The 22826-nt window shown below is 34.1% G+C and overlaps 1 protein-coding gene across 1 annotated transcript; it reads left to right on the top strand.

Annotated features, from left to right (window-relative positions):
- The first annotated feature begins 619 nt into the window (after nucleotides 1-619).
- LOC110721623 (glycerol-3-phosphate dehydrogenase SDP6, mitochondrial-like) lies at nucleotides 620-20116 on the top strand. Its single transcript, XM_021900809.1, has 6 exons — nucleotides 620-1381; nucleotides 9431-9904; nucleotides 11768-12099; nucleotides 14479-14639; nucleotides 18775-19030; nucleotides 19476-20116. Exons 1-6 carry the CDS (start codon nucleotides 1033-1035, stop codon nucleotides 19773-19775), a joined length of 1872 nt encoding a protein of 623 aa, XP_021756501.1. The 5' UTR covers nucleotides 620-1032; the 3' UTR covers nucleotides 19776-20116.
- The last annotated feature ends 2710 nt before the right edge of the window (nucleotides 20117-22826 follow it).

Here is a 22826-nt window from a genome sequence, read left to right as displayed (position 1 = left end):
AGTTTGGGTTCCAAATTTCTTGGATCAAATTAGATCGGTTACATTTCGAAACAAATAGTTTGAGGATCGAGTCCGTATGACACCTCTAATTACAATAATCTTTTTTTTCTCAATGAATCCATGATCCGCAGCTAGGAAAATAATTGATAGGCAAGTTACGAAACTAGCTACATACGTGGTGGACCTTAAAAACGGGTCGTTTGAGTCGTGTTAATTTCGGGTCAGCAAATATTCGAGTCGGGTTTGGGTCAATTTTAAGGACCAATTATTTTCGGGTTAATTTCGGGTCGAGTCAATTCGGGTCGGGTTAATCCAGGTCGGGTCAGTTCGAGTTGGGTCAAGTTTGTGTCGGGTCACCAAAATAATTTCACTTACAAAAAAACTTGGAAAATTAAGTAAAATCATTAAAAAAAATTGAAAAAAATCGTGAGTACTTATTACTTAGGAAAGAAAGAAGCCCTAAACTAAGTAATTCATCATTTCACCTTATTTACTTCAAGAACCGGGTCACTTCAAATTGGGTTACTTCGGGTCAATTAATTTGGGTTAAAATCGGGTCGGGTCACTTCGGGTTTCGGGTCAATTTCGGGTTTCAGATCAATTTCGAGTCGGGTTGGATAAATTCGGGTTTGGGTCATTTTTGGGTCAATAATTTCGGGTCAACTTTCGGATCACGGGTCGAGTCAATCGGGTCAGGTCAGAATTGTCAAGTCTAACACGTGGCTAAATCCCATTCAATTCTATTCTATTCAAATTTTTAAGCATGACCGGTGGACCTGCGCCATAACATTCAATACCACTCACTAAAATACTCGCACTTCCTTTTTGCTGACTGTATAATTACACCTTCCACAATTACCAAAACACCCTCATTCACACCCTCAATTTTCCACAATCACAAGGGCGTAATCGTCAAATCAACCCTAAAAAACGCAATTAAAAAATAAAACTAAAATTTCACTTCAATTTTCTCTCTCCTCCGTCACTTTCTCTCTCCTAACACACTTTCTCTCTCCTCCATTTCCATCATCAATGGCTTCAACGGCATTCCGTCTCCGCCGTATTGCCGCCGTTTCCTCCGCCGCAACAATCACATTAACGGTCTCATCTTCCAGAAATGACCGTGGAACTACAGTGGGACCCGAAATTCTGGCGAAAATTTCCGACGCTTACGCTGTCGTTCCACCTCGACCGGCTCAAATGTCGGCGTTGTCCGGTTCCACCGCCGACAAACCGCTTGATGTGCTCGTGATTGGCGGCGGTGCTACCGGGTGCGGTGTCGCGCTTGATGCTGCTACTAGAGGTCTTCGTGTTGGGGTTGTTGAGAGGGAGGATTTCGCTTCTGGAACTTCTTCTAGGTCTACTAAATTAATTCATGGAGGTTTGTTTAATTGTCTTTTTTTTTTTTTGTTTAAAGTTTGTTTTAATTGTTTAATTTTTGTTTGTTTAATTGGCATTATTGTGATTGTTTTGATTTGGTCAAATATGTTGGGCGATTTGTAATTTATGATTTTGTAAATTCTGTACTGCGTTGGAATTTTAATTTGGTCAATTTTGTTGGTGTGGTGAATTATGATTTGACCGGACGCGCTTGTTTCGGTTGTGATCGACACTTTCGGGTGGTCGGTACTTATAACGGTGTATGTAAATGTAATGCCTTGTCGTTATAGGGGACATGGGTGACAACTTCCGGGGAGTTTTAATTGTTTCGATGCAACGGCCGGGTGGAAAACATGGGTATGTGATGTTTTTGATAGGCGCGGTGGTTTCTCAGATAGTTGTGCTTTGGATGGTTATGGATCCTTTTTGTGGTATCTCAAATGATTGTGGTGGTAAATTTAGGCGGTTAGGCTGATGGAAAATGATCAGAATTCAATAATTCCAGAGAATGTTTTATCATTGCTCTCCGTTTAGTATTCCTTTGATTGAGAAATGGTTGTTGGGTTGTCCTAGTTTCTCATATATGACATGAGTTTAGTGAAAGATCCCTCGTAGTACTTAGGCTATATTCATACTCTTTCCTTTAGTCGATTTTTATAGTGGTAAGTTGAAAAGGTCATTTATCAAGATTCAAAGTAAAGGTGATTAATTCTCTTGGAGATTTTGAAAGGTTATTTGTTGACTGCTATTTATCGATGGGGATAATGCTTTATTATTTGGGTAAAAGCTTGCAGTAGAAAATCTTTCAGCCTTTTTATCAAAAAAAGAAAAAGATGCAGTATCAGGATAAATACATTATATCTATATAGGCGCATTGCTTCTGCTGGTTGAGGCTGCTCTGCTATCTCCAACACCCTCCCCTCTGTCAAGCTGGAAGGTGTGATGATGTCATACATCCCCCCAGGTTGCTATATTGTTTGTTTAGGTATAGGGAGTAATTGACTAAAAACTAGTTGATTGAAGTTTCCTCAATTGGATACTGTCGAAACTAGGTGATATAGTCTGTGGTAGACCTCCTTGAAAGAGGATAATATGCCCATTTAATACCTTGCCTTGCAATTCCCACATAGAATAGGATTTTCTGGAATGCATGAATATGAGGTTGCCTAGGTTGATGCATGAACTGACATTAACACCGATTTTCTTAAGGTATAATCCCATAAGTGGGGTCGGCTACATGAACCAACATGAGGACTTCTCAGAGGTCTAGTATCATTGTTATAAATTATTTTGCCTACTATATGAACATTAGGATTACCTGATCAAGTGCCCATACCTTTCCTTTTGTCATTGAGTTGCATTAATTATGTTAATAATGGTATCAATATAGTTTTACTGACATTCGTATTGCTATCCACACCTTGAGTAGCTCCTTGGTGAATAAAGGTGGCCGTGCCCGGCGAGCCCACCATGGCGGTGGGGCGTGCCGTGCTGCCATTTCCACCGGGCCAGCCAGGCACGGCACGGCCCACGTGTCGAGCGTGCCGTGCCGGGCCAGCCCACGTTCCTGGCACGTTCTTCAGTTTCTAGTTTTTTTTTTTTTTTTTTTTTTTTTTTTTTTTTTTTTTTTATATATATATATAAACAATACACTATTTTTTTTATAATTAACTAATTAAGTTTACTTCTTATTATTATAAATTAATTATTAAGTTTATTATTATACTTGTTATTATTATAATTTATTTATTTAATTATTATACTTGTTATTATAATTTATTATTTATACTTGTTATTACTTATTAATATTATAATTTATTTATTTAATTATTATACTTGTTATTATAATTTATTTTTTTATTATTATACTTGTTATTACTTCTTATTATTATAATTTATATTTATTATAGTTATAATTATTTTTTTAATAGTTATAGTTTTATTTATTATAGTTATAATTATAGTTATAATTTATTATACTTTTTGTTTATTATAGTTAATTAGTTATTAACTTATTTTGTTTATATTACTTTTTATTTTCTTAACGGCGAAGATGAAAATTTCAAATTTTAACGGCTAAAAAAAAAAGAGGAAATTGGATTTTGATTCTTTGAATGTGATTAATGCAGACTTCATATTCTTATTACTTGAAATATTACAAATAAATACATACTTCTTAACGTTGGAAGATATAAATTTCAAAAAAAAAAATAAAATTGAAGTATAAATGTTTGATATTAATCTAATAAGTAATAATGATAAATATCGTACAATGATAATGATTTCGTACAAGGATATTATACAAAAATTGTCTATAATTAGAAGTATGTAATCTATTTATAGTTCTTCATCTATTCTTCTTCATCTTCTTCGTCTTCGCGTTCAAGGTCATCGGTTAGAACCCGAACGGTCGGTAGCGGAGGTTCCGTCATCGTTGTCGTTGTCGGTGTAAGTACGGTCTTGTGAGCGATTTTCAGCATCCAACCAATCTTTGAAACACACGCACATTTCAAGTGTTTCGGGTTTTAGTCTTGTTCTTCTATCGTCTAAAACTCTCCCGAATGCGCTGAAAGCTCGTTCGGAGGCAACGGAGGAGACTTGGTTACCAAGAATGTCTCGTGCCATTGCCGCCAAAGTTGGATGCTTCGAGCTTTGTTGTTTCCACCATATAAGGAGATCGAGACTGTTTATCTCATCGTCGTCCATGCCCTTGGTGAAGTCGTAACTCAGATACATTTGCAAGTCCGAGATATCGTTTTGCGTTCTCCTTATTGATGAATCACCTGAAAACCTTGAAATCAAGTTAGTAGCTTGTGAAAATAAATGCTTGGCCTTTTTACTTACGCTTTTGGATGGTTGGGAAGGGTAGAGCGAGGAATGATGCCATATTTGGTTTCATAAACTCTATATAAAGCAAAAAATTGATCCTTCACATTACTCTTATAGGATTCTACACTATCATCATTATCATGCATTGAAAATAAATGTCAACCAACATAAATGTATTTTCATAATTTTGCCTAGGATCTAATATGGAAGCAAAAATATAAATTAAAGGAATTTTAGTATAATATTTAAGCCACTTTATTTCCATTGCTGGAAGATATTGATCATAATCACTTTGGTTGCGATGATCAAAGAAAAGCAGGCGAGTAAACATGCATTTGAAAGAAAGTTTTAAGTACAAGGATTATAAACAAAAGAAAAACAAAATGTCATGTTATTATAATAATTGTAAAAATTGCATATATATTTCACATTTATCCTAATCATCCTCATATAAAGCATTTTGTGGAAATTTTTTGTTGTAAAAAATTGTTAAAGGATTCTTATATTCAATTGTCTTGGTTAACATGTCATAGATGGAATTCCACCTAGTTGGACGATCGGTTTTGATTTTTATTGCTCTTATCTTTTGTTGTCTTAGAAAACCTTTCCATTCTTGGTATAAAGCATTTTGTGGTAATTTTTTGTTGTAAAAAATTGTTAAAGGATTCTTATATTCAATTGCCTTGGTTAACATGTCATAGATGGAATTCCACCTAGTTGGACGATCGGTTTTGATTTTATTGCTCTTATCTTTTGTTGTCTTAGAAAACCTTTCCATTCTTGGTATCTCATGTTTGAGCTATTAATAGACATAATAGCTTCTCTAATTTTGTTATAATATGAACCAATTGCTTTAATTCCATCTTGTACACATAAGTTGAGAACATGGTAAACACATCTAGTATGAAGTGCGTCACCATCTAATATTACATCGGTTAAATTTTGTTTCACTAAATTAGCAGTATATGTCATTGAGGTTATTGAGGTTGCATTGTCAAATGTCATAGATATGATTTTTTCTCTAAGGTTGTATTCATTTATAGCTTCCATTAAATGGTGAGCAATGTTAATACCGGTGTGGGGGTATTCTAGCATTTTGAAATGGATTATTCGTTTTTGTAACAACCATTGATCATCTACTCAATGGCAAGTCACACATAAATAATGATATTTATAACCACTATCCCAAGAATCGGCAGTTAGAGACACTCTACAATTAAGTTTACTCAATTCGTCTTGTAACCGCATTTTGTACTCTAGGAAGTTTTTAATGGCGGGGGAACGAATGGTTTTCCTAGAGATTCTTTTATGTTGGGGTTGTAATGCTTGATTAATATAACTGTTAAATGGGTCACTTTCATAGAAAAGAAAAGGTTTTTCGGCGTGTACTATTATTTTCCCTAGTTCATCTCTATCCCTCTCATAGTTGTAGTCTTGTAGGTAAAGCCTTGTGGATGGAATTGAGAAATTTTTGGCTGGGTTGGATCATTAGATGGTTGTGCACATGTTCTAAAGTGTCTACTTAAGTGTCTCGTCCCGGCCTTGGATGTGGCCGAGTATATTTTATCACATGTTTTACATTTTGCTCTTGTTTGTTCTTTATTTAGCAAAAAATAACTCCATACATCACTTTTGTGGCTTTTAATATTTACCATGTCTTGTTCGGTTAACCATTGCTCTTGTGTGTTTTAGATCAGGTTTGTAGATTCAGGGGTTTGTTGTTGAGTAGTAGACTCGGAGGCAAGGCTATTTAGTTCGCTACCTTGGCTAGTATAAAAATTTTGTGTGTCAAAGAAATTAGGTGGGAATTGACCGAATTGTGGAAATTGGTTTTGTGGAAATTGGGTTTGTGGAAATCCCGGCATATTCATGTCATAGGGTTGAAAACCGGAAGTACCACCATGCCTAAATTGCTCAAAACCTAGGGGGGCGGTTCCGGGGTCATTGGTCGGACTTGGAATTGGGGGGTCATTGGATTAGGTGATTTCCTAGAATTTTTACCACGGACAAATTGGGCTTTCCTAGAGGATGATGGGTTGTTCATGTTAGGTGATGCCATAATTAACAAATTAACAATTTTTATAATAACAATAATAATAATTAATAACAACAATTATAACAATAACAATAATTATTAATAACAACAATTATAACAATAATAATAAGTAATAACAACAATAATAAAGATTAGTTAGATCTTACAACCGTGCTTCAACGCTTTCCACTAATTATGATTACGAAATTTTAATTTTTTCGATATTAAATTATTAATAAATAATAATTAGAGAATATAAGAGATTAAGAAAGAGTTGAGTTGTGATTTGGAATTGTGGAAAATGGGGTATTTATAGTGATTTTGGCCAAAATAGCCGTCGGAGGGAATTGGGAAGAAAACGGCTAGTATAGCCGTTGGGAAAAGCTGGCAACGGTCATATTTTCCGGGCGGGCCTGGCCGGCCGCCCGTCATGCCAAATGACGGGCCAGCACGGTGGGCTCATGTTGGGCCGTGCCATTTTTTTTACCTTGCACGTGGCACGGCCCATGGCACGCCGGACGATGACCGTGCCGGGCCGCCCGCAGGTTGGCACGGCCCGTGCCCAGCTTTATTGGTGAACAACTGAACTTTAGTGGTAATACATTCTACTTTAGGTTAAGGAAATAGCTGACCTAATTATTTTTTCTACGGAAAATAATCATGCAAATATTGTTTTGAGTGCTAATGGGTATAATTTTATTTATGTTTTTAATCACCACAAGGATATTCAAAAGAGTGATCAATTTTTGAACTCTGCAAACCGCTGAATTTTGATACCTTCAATTTGCCTGGTTACAATATCCTCAAGGCTTGTTTAGAGTCGTAAACAGATTTCGAGAGCCTGCAGACTTCATTTCTCTGGGTTATTCTCACCTTTTGGTATGTCAAACAATTTGTCTCTCAAATTGCGATGAAGAGTTACATTGTTTAAATTTAGTTGAAATCTTGGCTAGCCTCTTGGAGCTGCTAAGGCAATGAGACATCTGCTTGTGGCCATGTTTATGGCTGGTGAAATCAGTTTTTCAAAGTCTAAACTCTATAGTCGTCTATACAAATATACAATGCATTTAAGTGTAATCTTTTGATATGAATATAGCCTTGTAGCTTTTAGAAATGCCACTTGCGGTATATAGCTCTTTCACTATTGAATCAACATAATGGGGATCAGTCAATACATGTGTTTCTAAACAAAAAGAAAAGGTTCAGAAAAGGTTAGATCTGAGCTATGAAGTTTTTATGTTTGGTGGCAGCCAATGAAACTGAACAAGATTGATTCAGTGAGAAGTGGCTGGTTCTGAGCTTTTTCTTAATTAAAAAATAGTTCATGATGTGCAAGAGACTTGTGTGCTCTGCATGACCTTCTTAGATCCAGAATTGTCCATTGTTAAGAAAATTCTGATTTGTATTCATAGAATGTTTTGTGGTGGAAGATTTTTCTGATTAAATTAATCTCGGTGGTGTTTGAAGACTGAAAGAAAAAATGTTTTTGTAGGGAGAGGAATTGTCTCGAAAATATATATATTCATCACATCTGACAGCAAATAGAAGGGTTAGCTAAATGACAAGTGTTTCTGAAACTCAAATCTCCTGGAATTTGATTGTGGCTAGCTTATGTACCTTGCAGTTCACACTCCATTTTATCATATGGATATCCAAATAAAAACTTAGGTGTTTATAATAAAGGAGGCCAAAGGGTGTAATATAGCCAATTTAATTTCTGGTTAATATAACCTTTCTTAAGGTTTCAAACTTTGTGAAATGTTTTTGGGAGTTGTGCCATCACTTGGCCGGGAATTGTTTTATCAGAAACACAAATAGTAGAGCCATCTCCTGCTGAAGTTCTTTTCTCTCCTTTGATGAAAGAAAGCATTTTTAATGATTAGAAGTTGAAATGCAATTGATAAACCTGTCGGATCTTTCACCTTGGTGAGTCAAATTATTATCCAAATGACAACCAGCAGTCAAATTAGCAGACTTCTGAGTCAGCTTAAAAGCAAGTGCGAAAAGAGAAAAGCAAGCTGACATCAGAGCTGTTTAATGCAATAAAACTAAGAATATAGAATAAGCGTCTCTTCTACCTCCATCATAACAAGAAAACAGGGATTTTGATTTTTCTGCTATAGCATGAACTACCACATCAAGTACTGAACCCTGAAGTCTAACCTTTCTAGTTCTGTAATGGTTCCTTATTCTAATTATTTAGGGTGGTTGGAAGAGGGGAAGGATTTTGCGGTACTTTGGTAGCTTGATGAGCTTGGCAATTTAGAACCAAAATCCACGATATCCAAAACCATATTTTTTTGTTGCTCATTGATCTTAAGTCTTCTACTCCATATTTGATTCACTGGCCAGTAAACCTAATGGTGTTACTGGAATCAATCTAAAGCAGATTTCGTCCCTGTCAAAAAATGTTTATATGTCAAAAAATGTTGTGCATGGGAAGAAATCAAAGAATGCCTTCGCTAGTCAATACTATTCTAAAACTTATAGGTATTGCTTAAACTTTTTCGGCACACGCATTTAGTTGATGACTTTATATGCATCGTATTTTCCTTGTGCTAGGAAGGTCTTTTGTGATGAAGTTACTCACAGAAGTAGTGAGCTCTGAGCATCTGATGCTATATATTGAAGAAGGTGCATGTAAAAGGTTTGCTAATTTTAATAAGAGGATTGTACTGGGAAGAATCCACCCCTTGAAGTGTGGTTACTTGTAGTTAGCTTGACTTATGTGATGAACTGCTAGTTATATCCAACCTTCTAATTCTTCTTATTCTTACTTTTGTTCATTAATAATTGAATAAACTGTCTGAATAATTAATTTAGCTAAGGAACTGACCTGATTTCTAGCAGGCAGCTGGCTTTTAAGATGTAATTTGGTAGATTTAACAAAATTTATGTCTTTGGGTTACTCTGTAGGGATTGCTTGTTCTTTTGCTGCAATATTTTTCTTGGCTGGTTAATATATACCTTTTCTTAACAAAGAAATAAATTATTTAATCCTGTATAAAGAAATTTCTGGGTGGACCCTTAGTTTGAATTTTTTCTTTTGATTTTGATGGGAATTATAGAAGAAAGGGTTAAAGGCAGCGTACATATTTGTTCATTTTTCTAAGTGAACTATTTTCTCTTTCTTTGCATAGCAATGATTGTGATACTTATTGCTTACGTGTGTCAAACTGTACTTAGGTGTACGCTACCTTGAGAAAGCTGTATTCAATGTTGATTATGGGCAACTGAAACTTGTCTTCCATGCCCTTAAGGAACGCAAACAGCTGATAGATAATGCTCCACATCTGTGCCACTCTTTACCATGCATGACCCCATGCTTTGGATGGTTTGAAGTGGTATACTACTGGGCGGGATTGAAACTATATGATCTAGTTGCAGGGGCAAGATTGCTACATCTATCAAGATATTACTCAGCACAACAGTCTATTGAGCTCTTTCCCACTCTTACAAGAATGGGAAATGATAGAAGTTTAAAGGGCACTGTAGTGTATTATGATGGGCAGATGAATGACTCTCGACTCAATGTTGGTTTGGCATGCACAGCAGCATTAGCTGGTGCCTCTGTGCTTAATCATGCAGAAGTTGTTTCATTACTTAAGGATGAAGTTGATGGGCGGATAATTGGTGCAAGAATACATGACAATCTCTCTGGTATGTATGATAGATTCTATTCACATGTTGCCAAAACTATCTTAAGTTGCATAGAAGTCTGTTTAAATGTCAATTACTGTTCTATAATATCCTCTTCATGATTTTAGAATTTCATCTTTTGATCGAATGCTGTCTGAGATGTTGCTCACATTTATTGCTGTTTAACACTTTTATTGCTATCCCCTAATTCCTGCATCTACCCATGCTTCCTTTCTTAAGTTGGTGATGCATTTGAATTCCTTCAGCTTGCTTAATTTAGTATATATTAGTTATTGCATTTGTGTTTAATAGTGACTACTATCATAGCATTCATATTCTACTGTGTAAAGTAATAGTTGCGTTGGTATTGTAAGGGAAAACTTATAATGGAACAAAAAATGAAGCTGGTTAATTTGACACGAAGGGTAGGAGTACTACTTGATATATGATGGTATAGGTGTGTGATTAAATCCCTTTAGAATTTCAAAATATTCTTCCATGTTCTTAAATCAATAAAAGCTTACCTTTCATGCCATTTCCTTCTCTCTATTTTGTGTGGTATTGTGGGCATGAAAAGAAGTAATTCTTTGAGATGAAATTTTATAGTGGATAGTGTTAGTCAACAAAAGTTATTGATGTTTATTGTGCAAACACTTTTTACTAGTAAATGATTGAACTCTATAATTTTGAGGCTTCTAAACCCTATGCAATTGTCCTTTGCCCAGATCTTATCTAGACATTATCTCTATCCCTTACAATCTTCATTTGAAAAAATTATGTAGTGATAATTAATTGTTTCTTTATGGTCCCAGCACACTTTCCACTGTTCACTTCTGTGATTGGCTCTTTCTCCACTTGCCTATGATTTTCCTCTCTTCACTTTCATAATCCCTCCTCCTCCCTTCTCTTTTTTTTTTTGTGTAGGCTCTGTGTCTGTGCCGCCTGTGTGCATTTGAAAGTCCTCCCTTATCTTTTTTTTGTGTAGGCTCTGTGTCTGTGCCGCCTTTCCCCACATTAGAATGTACATTTGTAAAGGAGATAAGGTTTGAGGGATGCTCTCACTGGTAGAAGAAGGGTTAAAGGAGCCTGCTGCCTGTAAGGTTGCCAGCAGGCTGGCTGCAAGGACTGAGGAGGTGTCATTGTAAGCATAATGACAAGAAAGTGGAAATCTTTGGGGTTTCTGTTTGCATTCATGGGTAGGATTGAGGAAGTGGAAGATCTGATTGGTTAGGGTCCATTGTCTTGGATGACACCTCAGGTTTGTAGGGAACCACGAAGGACAGTGATTTTAATAGGATATGAGTCATATGATTCTAGGCCTTGGAACTTTAGATGTAACGCCCTAAAGACTTCAATAGCTAATCCTTCTGACATTCACAGTAAGAGCATCTTTAATGTTAAGCTACAATGCCTCGTAGATTGCTTTACCACCTCAATTTTTAAGCTACAACACTTTTTAGCTACTAAGTATTCTAATGGTGAGCTACAACATCTTCTAGCTTGCAAAAAATAAAATATAAAAAAATAATTTAATTGGTTTTACACATCATAATATGAGTGGAGTTTGGTTGCCTCTTTCAATCAAGCATGTAGCTTGTTTGGGCTACGGTAGCTTGCAAGTTGCTCATTTTTATTGTTCTCCAATGGTAAGCATGTTGCTACGCATTATATTTATGTAGCAAGCAAGTCCTTACAATTAACAATTGGAGATGCTCTAAGCTTCGTACTTCTTGTGAGGCTATAACATCTCCAAGGAGCTTCACTTTGTATGGAAAAACCTGAATAGCTCTATATATTCTCATTTTGTAGTGCATATATGTATTTAATTTGTTTATAATGCATATAAATTGTTTCTGGTATTATTCTTACATGCTAGTTAATCAGGAGAGGAATTTGATACATATGCTAAAGTTGTGGTAAATGCTGCTGGGCCTTTTTGTGACTTTGTTCGGAAACTGGCTGATAAGGCTGCGCCACCAATGATATCTCCTAGCAGCGGAGTACATATTGTTCTCCCTGACTACTACTCTCCAGAAGGGATGGGGTTAATTGTTCCAAAGACTAAGGATGGACGTGTTGTATTCATGCTTCCATGGTTGGGAAGGACATTAGCAGGGACTACAGATTCTAATACTGCCATCACAATGCTGCCAGAACCACATGAGGATGAGATTCAATTCATATTGGACGCTCTCACTGATTACCTCTGTATCAAGGTTAGTGTCATTGTCTCTGTACACATGTTTCTAGAACTAGCCTAATAGGGTTAGCCTTGTGATTTACTGGGCCTTTATATCACTGCATGTTCAGTGTGAAGTGTTAACACACCAGTAGTGAAATGTGTTTTAAGAAAAAGGAGTTTACAATGATTGGGGTCAATGTATAAAAAAGCTCAAGGCACACCCTGGTGATTCAGAGTTCCCTGCACGTTAGGCGCACCTCTGTTGTGTGCCTCAGCTTCGCTTCATTGAAACCGCTTTGCCTAGATGCTAGATCATTAAAGGCGCATGACCCCTAACTCCTTGCATCTCACTACCTCAGGCATGCATTTTCAAACACTGATTGACTGTAGGCATGTTTAAAACACACACCTAGGTGATGCAATACAATATTATACCGTGCCAATTATTATCCTAATTGCCGTTGACAAGGATTTTATCAAAGTGAGGTTTTGGGTAGTAGGACTGGGTCAGATTAGATAACTTTACCTATATGATAGCAATACTTTTTTCAGCCTTAGTACAATTTGATGTACTCCCTATACTTTTTTTGTTTGTTCTATTTTCTTTTCTTTTAGCACAGTTTTCAATGCAATATTGTAATTTAAATATCTCAAGTTATATATTACAAAAATATATAATTATTACATATTTGAAAACTAAATATCGAGATGAATATACCAAGATCCCACATGATCGTGTTTGGAAGTATTAAAAATCGTTAAATTGTTAGATTTCATCTTTCATGGAATCTATCAAGATTTCAAATAGGACAAACATTAATGCACGTAAGGAGTACTGTGTAGTATGCTAGTGAAATTGATTAGCCTTTTAATTGGCAGAAAATAACAAACCTCAACAACAACAACAACAACAACAATTTGAGATTTTATGAGAAACATTAGAAACTTAATGATGATGCATCATAATACATAAGTCTTTTGTATGAATAAGAAGTTAAGAACAGTGGAGTTTATGATATTTCATGGACAACTTACCGTTTACGTGAGTTATTTCAAATAAAATAAGGTTAGGTTAGCTTAACCAAAATAAGTTCAGTTAATTTATCGAATAAAATAAGTTAAGATAACTTTAGACAAAATCAAATTAAGATAAATCTTAACAAAACATGTTCATATAATATTATCTACTCCTTTTGTTTCCAAATGTTTGTCTCATTTGGAATCTTGATAGACTCCATGGAAAATAGAATCTTTTAATTTAACTTTTTTTTATAATTCAAATAAGAAGTCATGTGGGGTTTTGTTAGATCCATCTCGATTTGTAATTTCCTAATATATACATAGTAAATTTTATACTTTTTATTATACGTAGCTTGAGATAATTACAATATTGCATTAAAATCCGTGCAGAAAGCAAATGGGACAAACATGGTAATGGCGGGAGTATATTTATCTACTAAAATATTAGTTATCAATCTAACATATATTTTACATTTATAACAATCCATATTTTATTAAATTTATGTTTTATCAAATTGGTAATTTGATTTATTAGGATGTAACAATTAAGAAATTGGCTGTCAGATCCAATTTATTTGAAATTCCAAATTTAATAGTTGTAACAAAGAGCTGCATTTTTGTTGCTTTAACTGATCAATTATCAAAAAATTCATTTACAACTGTTGATGTAAATATAAGTTGTAAGACTGGTAACAGTTTCTGTTGAGTTCAGATAAGTCTAGACTAAACAAGTTCCAATAAAATAAGTTCATACTAAAAGAGTCAAATAGGACAGACCCTTAACAATTTAATTGGTCAATTAATAACATTGTGCCTTGTTTTTTTAATCATGGAAGTTTGGGACAATGTTACTATTATTCCTGTGCACTCTTAATTATCTGAATTGTGTTGGGTGAAGAAGCATTAGTGTAAATTCCTGAAGGTAGACCATATATTTTAGCCATATGTTTAGCCAAACATTTCATAACTTATATTTAGATTGGTGCTTATTTTGGTTGATTTTTTTATATTGAAAGTAAGATTGATTTTTTATTGTTTGTACTTCATTATTTTTATTTATTTTTTTACAAAAGGTTATTCCACAAGGATCAATATAATCCTGACCAGCTCTGTATTTTTGAAGTCTTCCAATTTGTTGTTGGTGAATAAGATTGTTGAGCTGCTTTTACACAAATGATGCACCTTCTTTAGTCTTTTATGTAGTTACTTCTGTTTGATATCTTAATATAGAAGCTTTTTCTATTTTTATGTTGTAGCTGTAGTTTCTACTACCTGCCCATGAGGCCTTGACATCATTCTGAAGATAGTTTTTAGTTTCTTGGATTTAGACCAGCTGGTGATGGCAAAAAAATACTAGTTTTGGTAATTTTGTTTATCTGTTTATTTGTAATAGGTACGCCGAACAGATGTTCTCTCTGCATGGAGTGGCATTCGCCCGTTGGCTATTGATCCAAGAGCCAAGAACACAGAAAGCATATCTCGTGATCATGTTGTTTGTGAAGATTTCCCTGGTCTGGTTACCATCACCGGTGGAAAATGGACCACATATAGAAGGTATTTTATTTCTTGTGTGTTGGTAAAATTTTGCTCTTCAATTTTCATTCTTTGTCTAAATATCCATATTGCTGTGGAATTTGATTCCGATTCTTTGATATGGGCAATCTTTGTGGTCTTGAGTGAGCTCTGATTTTTGCTCTGAAAATTGTGTTCTGATGCTTTTAGTGAGATGTTGTTGTCATATATCTAGAATATTAGCTAGCTTTAACCTATCACTGTAAACTTGTATTTTATGCGATGCACAAAAGAAGCAAAAAAAAACATTGCAAGACTGAACATTACTATATTGCAAAATTCTTGCGATTAGATGTAAATACAACTTTTAACATCTTTAGGCCACCTTTTTGGTTAGCCTCAAGTGAATGGCTGAACTTCATGAGACCATCTTTTTGTTATGTAATTTCTAAAGTCCCATGACAATGTCCATAAACATGCTTTTTCCTTCTTAAAAATCTCTTTATTTTTCATAAATTTTCATTACCAAGAGGTGTTATTGAGTGGAAGTGAAGAAATCTATGAAGGAACATACGAATAGGATTTTCTATTATCATAGACATTGACATTGCTTTACAAAATATTTTTTTACTCCCTCAACGCAGTCAATCTTGGCACACATGCCAATGTGTGAGTTTGACCATTAATATATATATATATATATATATATATATATATATATATATATATATATATATATATATATATATATATATATATTTAAAGTTAGTATTCCTTAAAAAAAAATTACATGATTATAATAGTTTTTCATACACTACTCAAAAGTATATGTGTTATGAAATAAGCGACATTGTATTTGATTTGTGCGAAGCAATAATCAATGATATACTCAAAGTGAGAAAGCAGTAAAGAAGATAATCAAAACACACAAAGATTTACGTGGTTTGGTCAACTAGACCTACTCCACAATTGGGGGATTTGTGAGCTTTTCTTCACTGTAATGGAGAGAATAATAGGAATATACAAGGAGTCTCTATTGGCTTAAAGGCTTAGATCAGCCAATGTGTCTTTTTTTAACATAAAGGAACCTTAAAGAAACCCTAAATTACTTCCCAAATATAATCCTAGTAGTCGTCAAAGGCGAAACCTAATATTAGGAAACATTAAACAAATATCGTCACAAAGATGAAAAACTGCCAATTGGGGCATGTGAGAACGCGTAAACCTTGAAGTCACATGCAACTCTACTTGCAACACTTAACCTTGAGAGCCTGCTCTCCTCTAGGCTCTACCACTCTAGCTATTTCACCAATGTTTTTTTTTTGTTTTTTTTGTTTTTTTTCTTGGAATGGAATAGGGAGGAGTGATTTCATTAAATAATAATAGTTGTTCGGCACTTACAATCATCCCTTAAGAGATCTAAATTCTCAATACAAGTATTTAACACCTCTAAAGTAATGGCATTGCTTCTGAACTGCTCCTGAATAATTTTAGATGTCTTTGCATCGTTCTTGACGGAGCTCCATTGATGTATAGTCGCGAAAGTGATAAAACTTAATTGGTCATCAAGATAAGCAAATTTGTAAGACAAATCTTCTAAATCTGCACCCTTAAACCAACAGATGTATCCCTGCTCACACGAAAAACAAACAAATAAACAATACTAAAAATCCCACCATTAGGGAACCAACTAAACCCTACTTGGAGGGACTACTATAATCACCCTACTGTTGGTGATTTTTATTGGCTAAAAACATTAAATTAAAGATGAATTTGGGGCTTACCATCGATAAAATCGATGGCAACCCCTAAGTTTTACATGGCGGCTAGGTTTGAAGAGAGAACAGAGAATTTTTTTACCACTGCTTTTTTCTGCGTGCGTTTGAGTCTTCCTGAATTTCTTCGCGCACGGAGATACTAGATTATGAATCATGGTGTAAAATCTCGGCCGCTTCGTCGCGTTGCGGACGCACTGTAACGGATTTCAGAGCTACCTTTACGAGATTTAGCGAGTTGTAATGGGGTTTTATAAAACAACGAGATTTTCACTGCGACAACTGAGTTTTGACTGCGACAACCGATTTTTCACCGCGACAACTGTATCTTGAAGGAATCATCCGCATTCTAACTTTCAAAAGGCCCCAACATCACCCTTCACCCCTTTATCGGTTTATCCCCAAGACCCCAACATTCTTGAGAGTGAAAAAAATAACAACCGGGGATAGAACATTGGCGCCGGCCGACGAAAGAACCATTCCATCGTGTTTTGCTTGAGCTTGAGGTTGAAGATGAGTTTCAGAACTTTAAACTTTAGAGAAATAGAGAGAGAAATGTAATTTGAGATTTTGACTATTATGTGGGAAATTAGTAAAAGACTTTGACTAGCTGTCACTTGCTAACTTTCTTGGGAGTATACACTCCAATGAGTTGTAGCCCACTACTCAAGATTGTCAAGAATCACTCCTATTTCTGTAAGTATGCTTGTTTAGGCAATTTTTGTTTTGTTGTTTTTTTTTTTTTTTTTTATAGTTAAATTTTTAGATAAGAGTTAAGATTTTTTATGCTATAATTCTTATACTACGTATTAGTTTAAGTAAGCTATTTGAGAATTATATGTAGAATTGTAGACCTTTATCTTTTTAGAAATTGTTTAGAAAATTTTGTTACATTAATATTTTTTTAATTATCGTATTAGACTAGTAGATTAAAGTTATAAACAATTATATAATATTGCTCTCTATCTATTCATAATAAAATCATTAAAAATAAAGAATAATATGTTTAAAAATAAAAATAAAACGTAAAAAATGATAAAAAATTAATAAATACATTTACCGGTCATAAAGATATACAACTAATTAAAAAAAATGGCTTTAAATATATGAATTCCAATTATAATTACAATTATAATTCATATTAATTACAAATATACATATTTTGGGCTTCAATTTGGTAAAAAACACCCTTAAAATACTCTAAAACTAAAATTCTGCCGCGACGACCATTACCTAGTCTGTGATGGCCACACCAATACTGACACCGCGATCGCGACCGCGACCGCGTTTTTATTCTATGTTATGAATCACACCGACAATATTATTAGTACAAAAGTCAAAGTGTGTCATACGGAGGAGTATAAATTTGTTACCATTACCACTAACAAATGGATTTTAAGGATCTTCATGGTATGGATGCCTTTTCTTGGACTTTTGAATAGTTTTAGTTTTTGTTATATGGTGGGGTAAATATGAGGCTTGCTAAGTCTCTTTGCCAAATTTTCTCTGGATACAAAAACTGAAACATGTATATATGCCTTGGTGTCAAATTCTATTACTTAATTCTTTATCAAAATTTTACATGTTTTTGGCTTTAAATGTATTGTAAACGATTTCCCAAACTTGCATCAAGAATTCAACGACTATAAGTGAAATGAAGAGTACTGTAGCCATGGAATCAAAACTTGACTTACCGTCACTGTTCTGAATGGATTTGAATTTGCCGCTCTGAAACTTCATTACAACACTGATAAAAATCACATCTTCCTGCCTGGTCCATTATGAAACTGTGACTCATTGCCTTTTCTCTCTTTGTTTTTTTTTCCTTGTGTCCGTTTTTGTCAAAATTGGCTTGAAACATTTCAATTATGTTGATAAAACTTGTTATGTTAAGAAATTAATCTAATTATCCTTCTATATAACCCACTCATGTTATGATAGGATTACTTATATTAAATTGAAAAAATACTTCTAAAACCATCAATTTGTTATTTTTTTTGAATAATTTTCATACCCTGTGTCCGCTACCAGTTCAATCCATTCATCATAAGTCACTTATACGGCTATTACCACTAGCACGGTCACTTCTGCAATTCTTTTGAATGACTACAGTCTACAGGTGCATAGCTTTTGTGGCAATGTAAAAAAAAAAAAAAAAGGTTAGAGAAAATAAAGTACTAGTTGTGCGTATCTTCTAAACACGACTTAGACAATTTGAGGTAAATTCTGGGTGCTGGTGGTGTTCCTTCTCTAAATTAGAATAATATTTTTTTTTGTAAATGTATTATTCTCTTCGTCACCTATGCTTGGGCTCTATATGGCCTCACCCTTAACTTTTTTTAAGCATTAACTGCTGCTGTACTCTCTGGCTCTTTTAAAATTTGTTGTTATGGTTGCTTTAGCATGGCTGAGGATGCTGTTGATGCTGCAATTAAGGCCGGAAATCTTAAAGCCAATGAATGCATTACTCACAACTTGATACTTACTGGTGGCCATGGTTGGGATCCTGCCAATTTTACTGTTATTGCTCAACAGTATGTCCGAATGAAGAAGACGTCTGATGGAAGAGTCGTTCCTGGTGTCATGGACACTGCTGTAGCAAAGCATTTATCGCAAGCATATGGTACATTGGCTGAGCGGGTGGCTTCAATAGCTCAGGTTAAAGCTTTGATCACCCTATATTTTGTCATTTACTTGATTTCTTCTTTCTTATTTTTGCCCTGAATCTAAGCATTAAATGGATTTCATAAAATGGTATAATAATTTGGGAATTCATGACAAAAATACACGTTGATCGGTGTAATTGATTTTTATTTACTCTAAAAAAAATTAAAAAAAAAAAAAAAAAAAAATCCTTTTTTAGCTTCTTATTTGTAGCCCTTGGGCTATGTTAATCATTTTCCTAAATTTTAAACAAAATACTCTGAACCAAACAGAGGTTGAGAGACCGCCAAAACAATTTGATGTGTGCACCATGTAACCTGTACTATTTGGTTATATGCCCCCTCAAAATTTTCCAATTGTCAACTTGTACTAAGAAGAGTTACTAGATTTATTGGTTAATTCAGATGTGAGATACTTATTTCTTTTCTTTTATCTTCAGAATGAAGGTTTGGGCAAGCGCCTTGCCCACGGATACCCTTTCCTTGAAGCAGAAGTAGCTTACTGTGCTCGATATGAGTATTGTGAGTCTGCAACTGATTTTATTGCTCGAAGATGTCGGCTTGCTTTTCTTGATACTGATGCAGCTAGTCGGACTCTGCCCCGCGTCATTGAAATACTAGCAGCAGAACATAATTGGGATAAATCGAGAAAGAATGATGAGTTTAAGAAGGCTAAGGAATTCCTGGAGACCTTCAAATCATCAAAAAATGCTCAGTTTCATGACGGTAAACATGAGTAGGATACCTATTTCTATCTTCGATTTACTTTTTGGATTACAGAAGTACTCAAGAATTTCTAACTATTGGCAAAATTCTTGGCATTGCCCTGCATCTTTTGGTCAAGATTGGTTCTTCGCCAAGTCTTCCATAGGGCCAGAAGTTGACCCTTTTACAAATAATGAAACATAATCCCATACTATATTACTGGATTCTGTAAAGTCTAAACCACACATAAAACTGTAAATGCATTTTTTACTTGTAGCAGTCAAATGCATCTTTTCTGACATTAGATAGTAGCCTAAGATTACAATTCTCATCTCAAACGATGGCCTTTTTTTTTTTTTTTTTTTTTTTTTTGGGGGGGGGGGGGGGGTCTGAGTGCTGCTAAAGTAAGCTGCCATTCGACCCCTTTCATCTAGTTCGAAAGCAGCGGATGTACTAACCATCTTGATCTTTGAATTATGTACTCCGTAGCTTATACTATGTTAGTGATAAATCTGATAGTCGTAGTACATGCGACGCATATGGATAGGTATTTTAAAGTGTGTCCTTTGTGCTGATTTAAATTTCGGTATTGCCTTTATTCATGCTATTATGTTGTCCTTGAACTGTCAATACAATATCATGGTGGCCCAACACCATCAGACAGCGAAAAGAAACTCAGGTAGGATTGTAGAGTTTTGCGCCAAAAATCATCTCAGATGCTTGTTGATTTTTGAAATTGTAATGTGGAACAAGTTTTTGGTGCAGACTTAGACTTGGTGGAGGGTGAACGTCAAGTTTTTTTAATTATTGTTTTTGTTTAACGAGGAAGGATAATTAGGCGAGATTGTTTATTTATTGGTAAGAAAAATCTTATTAAACAAGCAGCCTCTCACAAATTAGTCAATTTAGCTATATAGGTTAATACTTGAGAGTAATAAGGGAAGGTAAGATATTAAGAGAATCACCTACTTCCAAGCATGTACGGTGAATTGGTAGGGCTCGAAAATACAACCTCAATGTCCTTTCCTTTTTCTTTTTTTTTTTTTTTTTTTTTTTGTGGAAATAGGGAATGCAAAACAATCTATTCAAAAATGTCATTTTTAAGCATATAAACCAAACAAGCCAACAAACAAATTCTAAAGAAAAAAGAGAGATGTACAAATCTGGCTTAATCATTCTAAGTTAGTTTAATTTATTATATGTTGTAATATATATATATATATATATATATATATATATATATATATATATATATATATATATATATATATATATATATATATATATATATATATATATATATATATATATCTTCAAGGATTCAAGCTTTAAATTAACCAACTTCAAATTCTAGATCTTGAATGATTTGTATTAAAATTTTGAATCGGGTAATTTTAGTTGGTTCTATTCAGAATAATTACTATCCAAACTTGAGGATGACTTCATACAAAATGCCAAGAATCAATTACACAAGTCATAAATCTTAGGTGGAACTTATCCTAAAGTCTAAATAACAAGGGAGTTAGTAAGTAATCATCATTGAATAATTGTCTTTGTTATATTGATATTGATCCAAAGTCACCATGTGCATATCATCATCACATGAATTCTCTACAAAATGGATAAAACAAGATTAGTCATTTAATAGATGATACGTGGTTACTTATAATTAATTTTATAAAACGACATTTAATTGATAGGAAAGAGTGACAAGTAGTTGCCTTAGCTACGTAAGTCTAGTCATTCATCTATCATCTACACCACCATATATAACTTCATTGAATAAATAAATTAGATTGTGTAAGCATAAGTTCGGTCGCAATATTAGAAATTTCGTGACTTTTCACTAGTTAGTTTTTTTATTTAACAATTAATGTTGATTACTCCGTATGATTCACGATTTCCTAATGTATTGTAAGAGGATCTTTTATGTTACGTTGAGAGGGATATAATAGGACGATCATATTATGCAACAAATTGAATTTGTATAGTTCATAAGGACAAAAAAGATAATTTCAAAAGACAAGATGTGTAACTGACTTGACTCAAATTGGTCTGATACTAAAGATATATCGATGTCTAAATCTAATTTAAAATTGGATGATTTGAAATTAAGTCATAATTGTTTAGAAAGGGGAATAGAGGATGGACTCAAAACATAAATTAACCTTTCTAACTAGAAGTTCCTTCACCTGAATACGACTTGACTTAAATATAAACTAAATGAACTTACTACCTCCTCATTCCTACTCAATTTTCATAAATAGATAAAACCAGTTTGGTTGAAATGATCAGAATGAAATTCCATTACTATTGTGCCACTTTATTATATTAACCAAAAATATACAACATTGAATTCTAGAGTTTTCACTGTGATCATAATGGCGTTTAAAACTCCAACCTATAATCATCAAACATAGGTTTCTATGGTATTTATTTCGAAAATTTGTGATGAAATTACACTCCATACATTTTTTGGTGTTACAAGTTTTTATGGTTTCCTCTTTAAACTCCTACCCATGACCATCAAATATATGTTCCTAACTTTGGATTTAATAATGTAAACTGTACTTGTTCAACCTATGTACTTGTTTAATAATAAAATCGAGTGTTACGTAATAGTTGAGATATTTTGACTTAAGGAATTGATGGGCTATGATAATAAAATTATTTCTTAATGCGGTACTCCCTCCTTCTCGCTAGTTCTCACAATTTAAATATTTAGTTTCTCATTTGAGTTGAATTTGCGCAATATAATAATATCAATTTTATTTCCCTCCCTTTTCTATTTCTTTTGCTTTGCTCACTTTTTCTTCTTCTTTTTCTATACACGTGATAGTTCCATTGACAATAATTTAAAACTCTTCCAAAACTATATGTCCAAGAAAATAAGAAGTATTTTACTTTCTCTGTTCCTTATTGTTTGCACCATTTGATCCAAAAAGTGAGTTCATAGTACAAAATAAAAAGGAATCGAGGGAATATGAGATAGAAGAATTATTACATAAGAATAACATTTAAACTCATAAAAGGAGCTGTCGGTCCAAACGAAAACATTATAGTAATTTGAAATGTGGCTCAATATA

Source organism: Chenopodium quinoa, unplaced genomic scaffold, assembly GCF_001683475.1.
Source record: "Chenopodium quinoa cultivar QQ74 unplaced genomic scaffold, ASM168347v1, whole genome shotgun sequence".
Lineage (NCBI taxonomy): Eukaryota > Viridiplantae > Streptophyta > Magnoliopsida > Caryophyllales > Amaranthaceae > Chenopodium > Chenopodium quinoa.
This window is presented reverse-complemented; position numbering and strand designations above follow the sequence as displayed.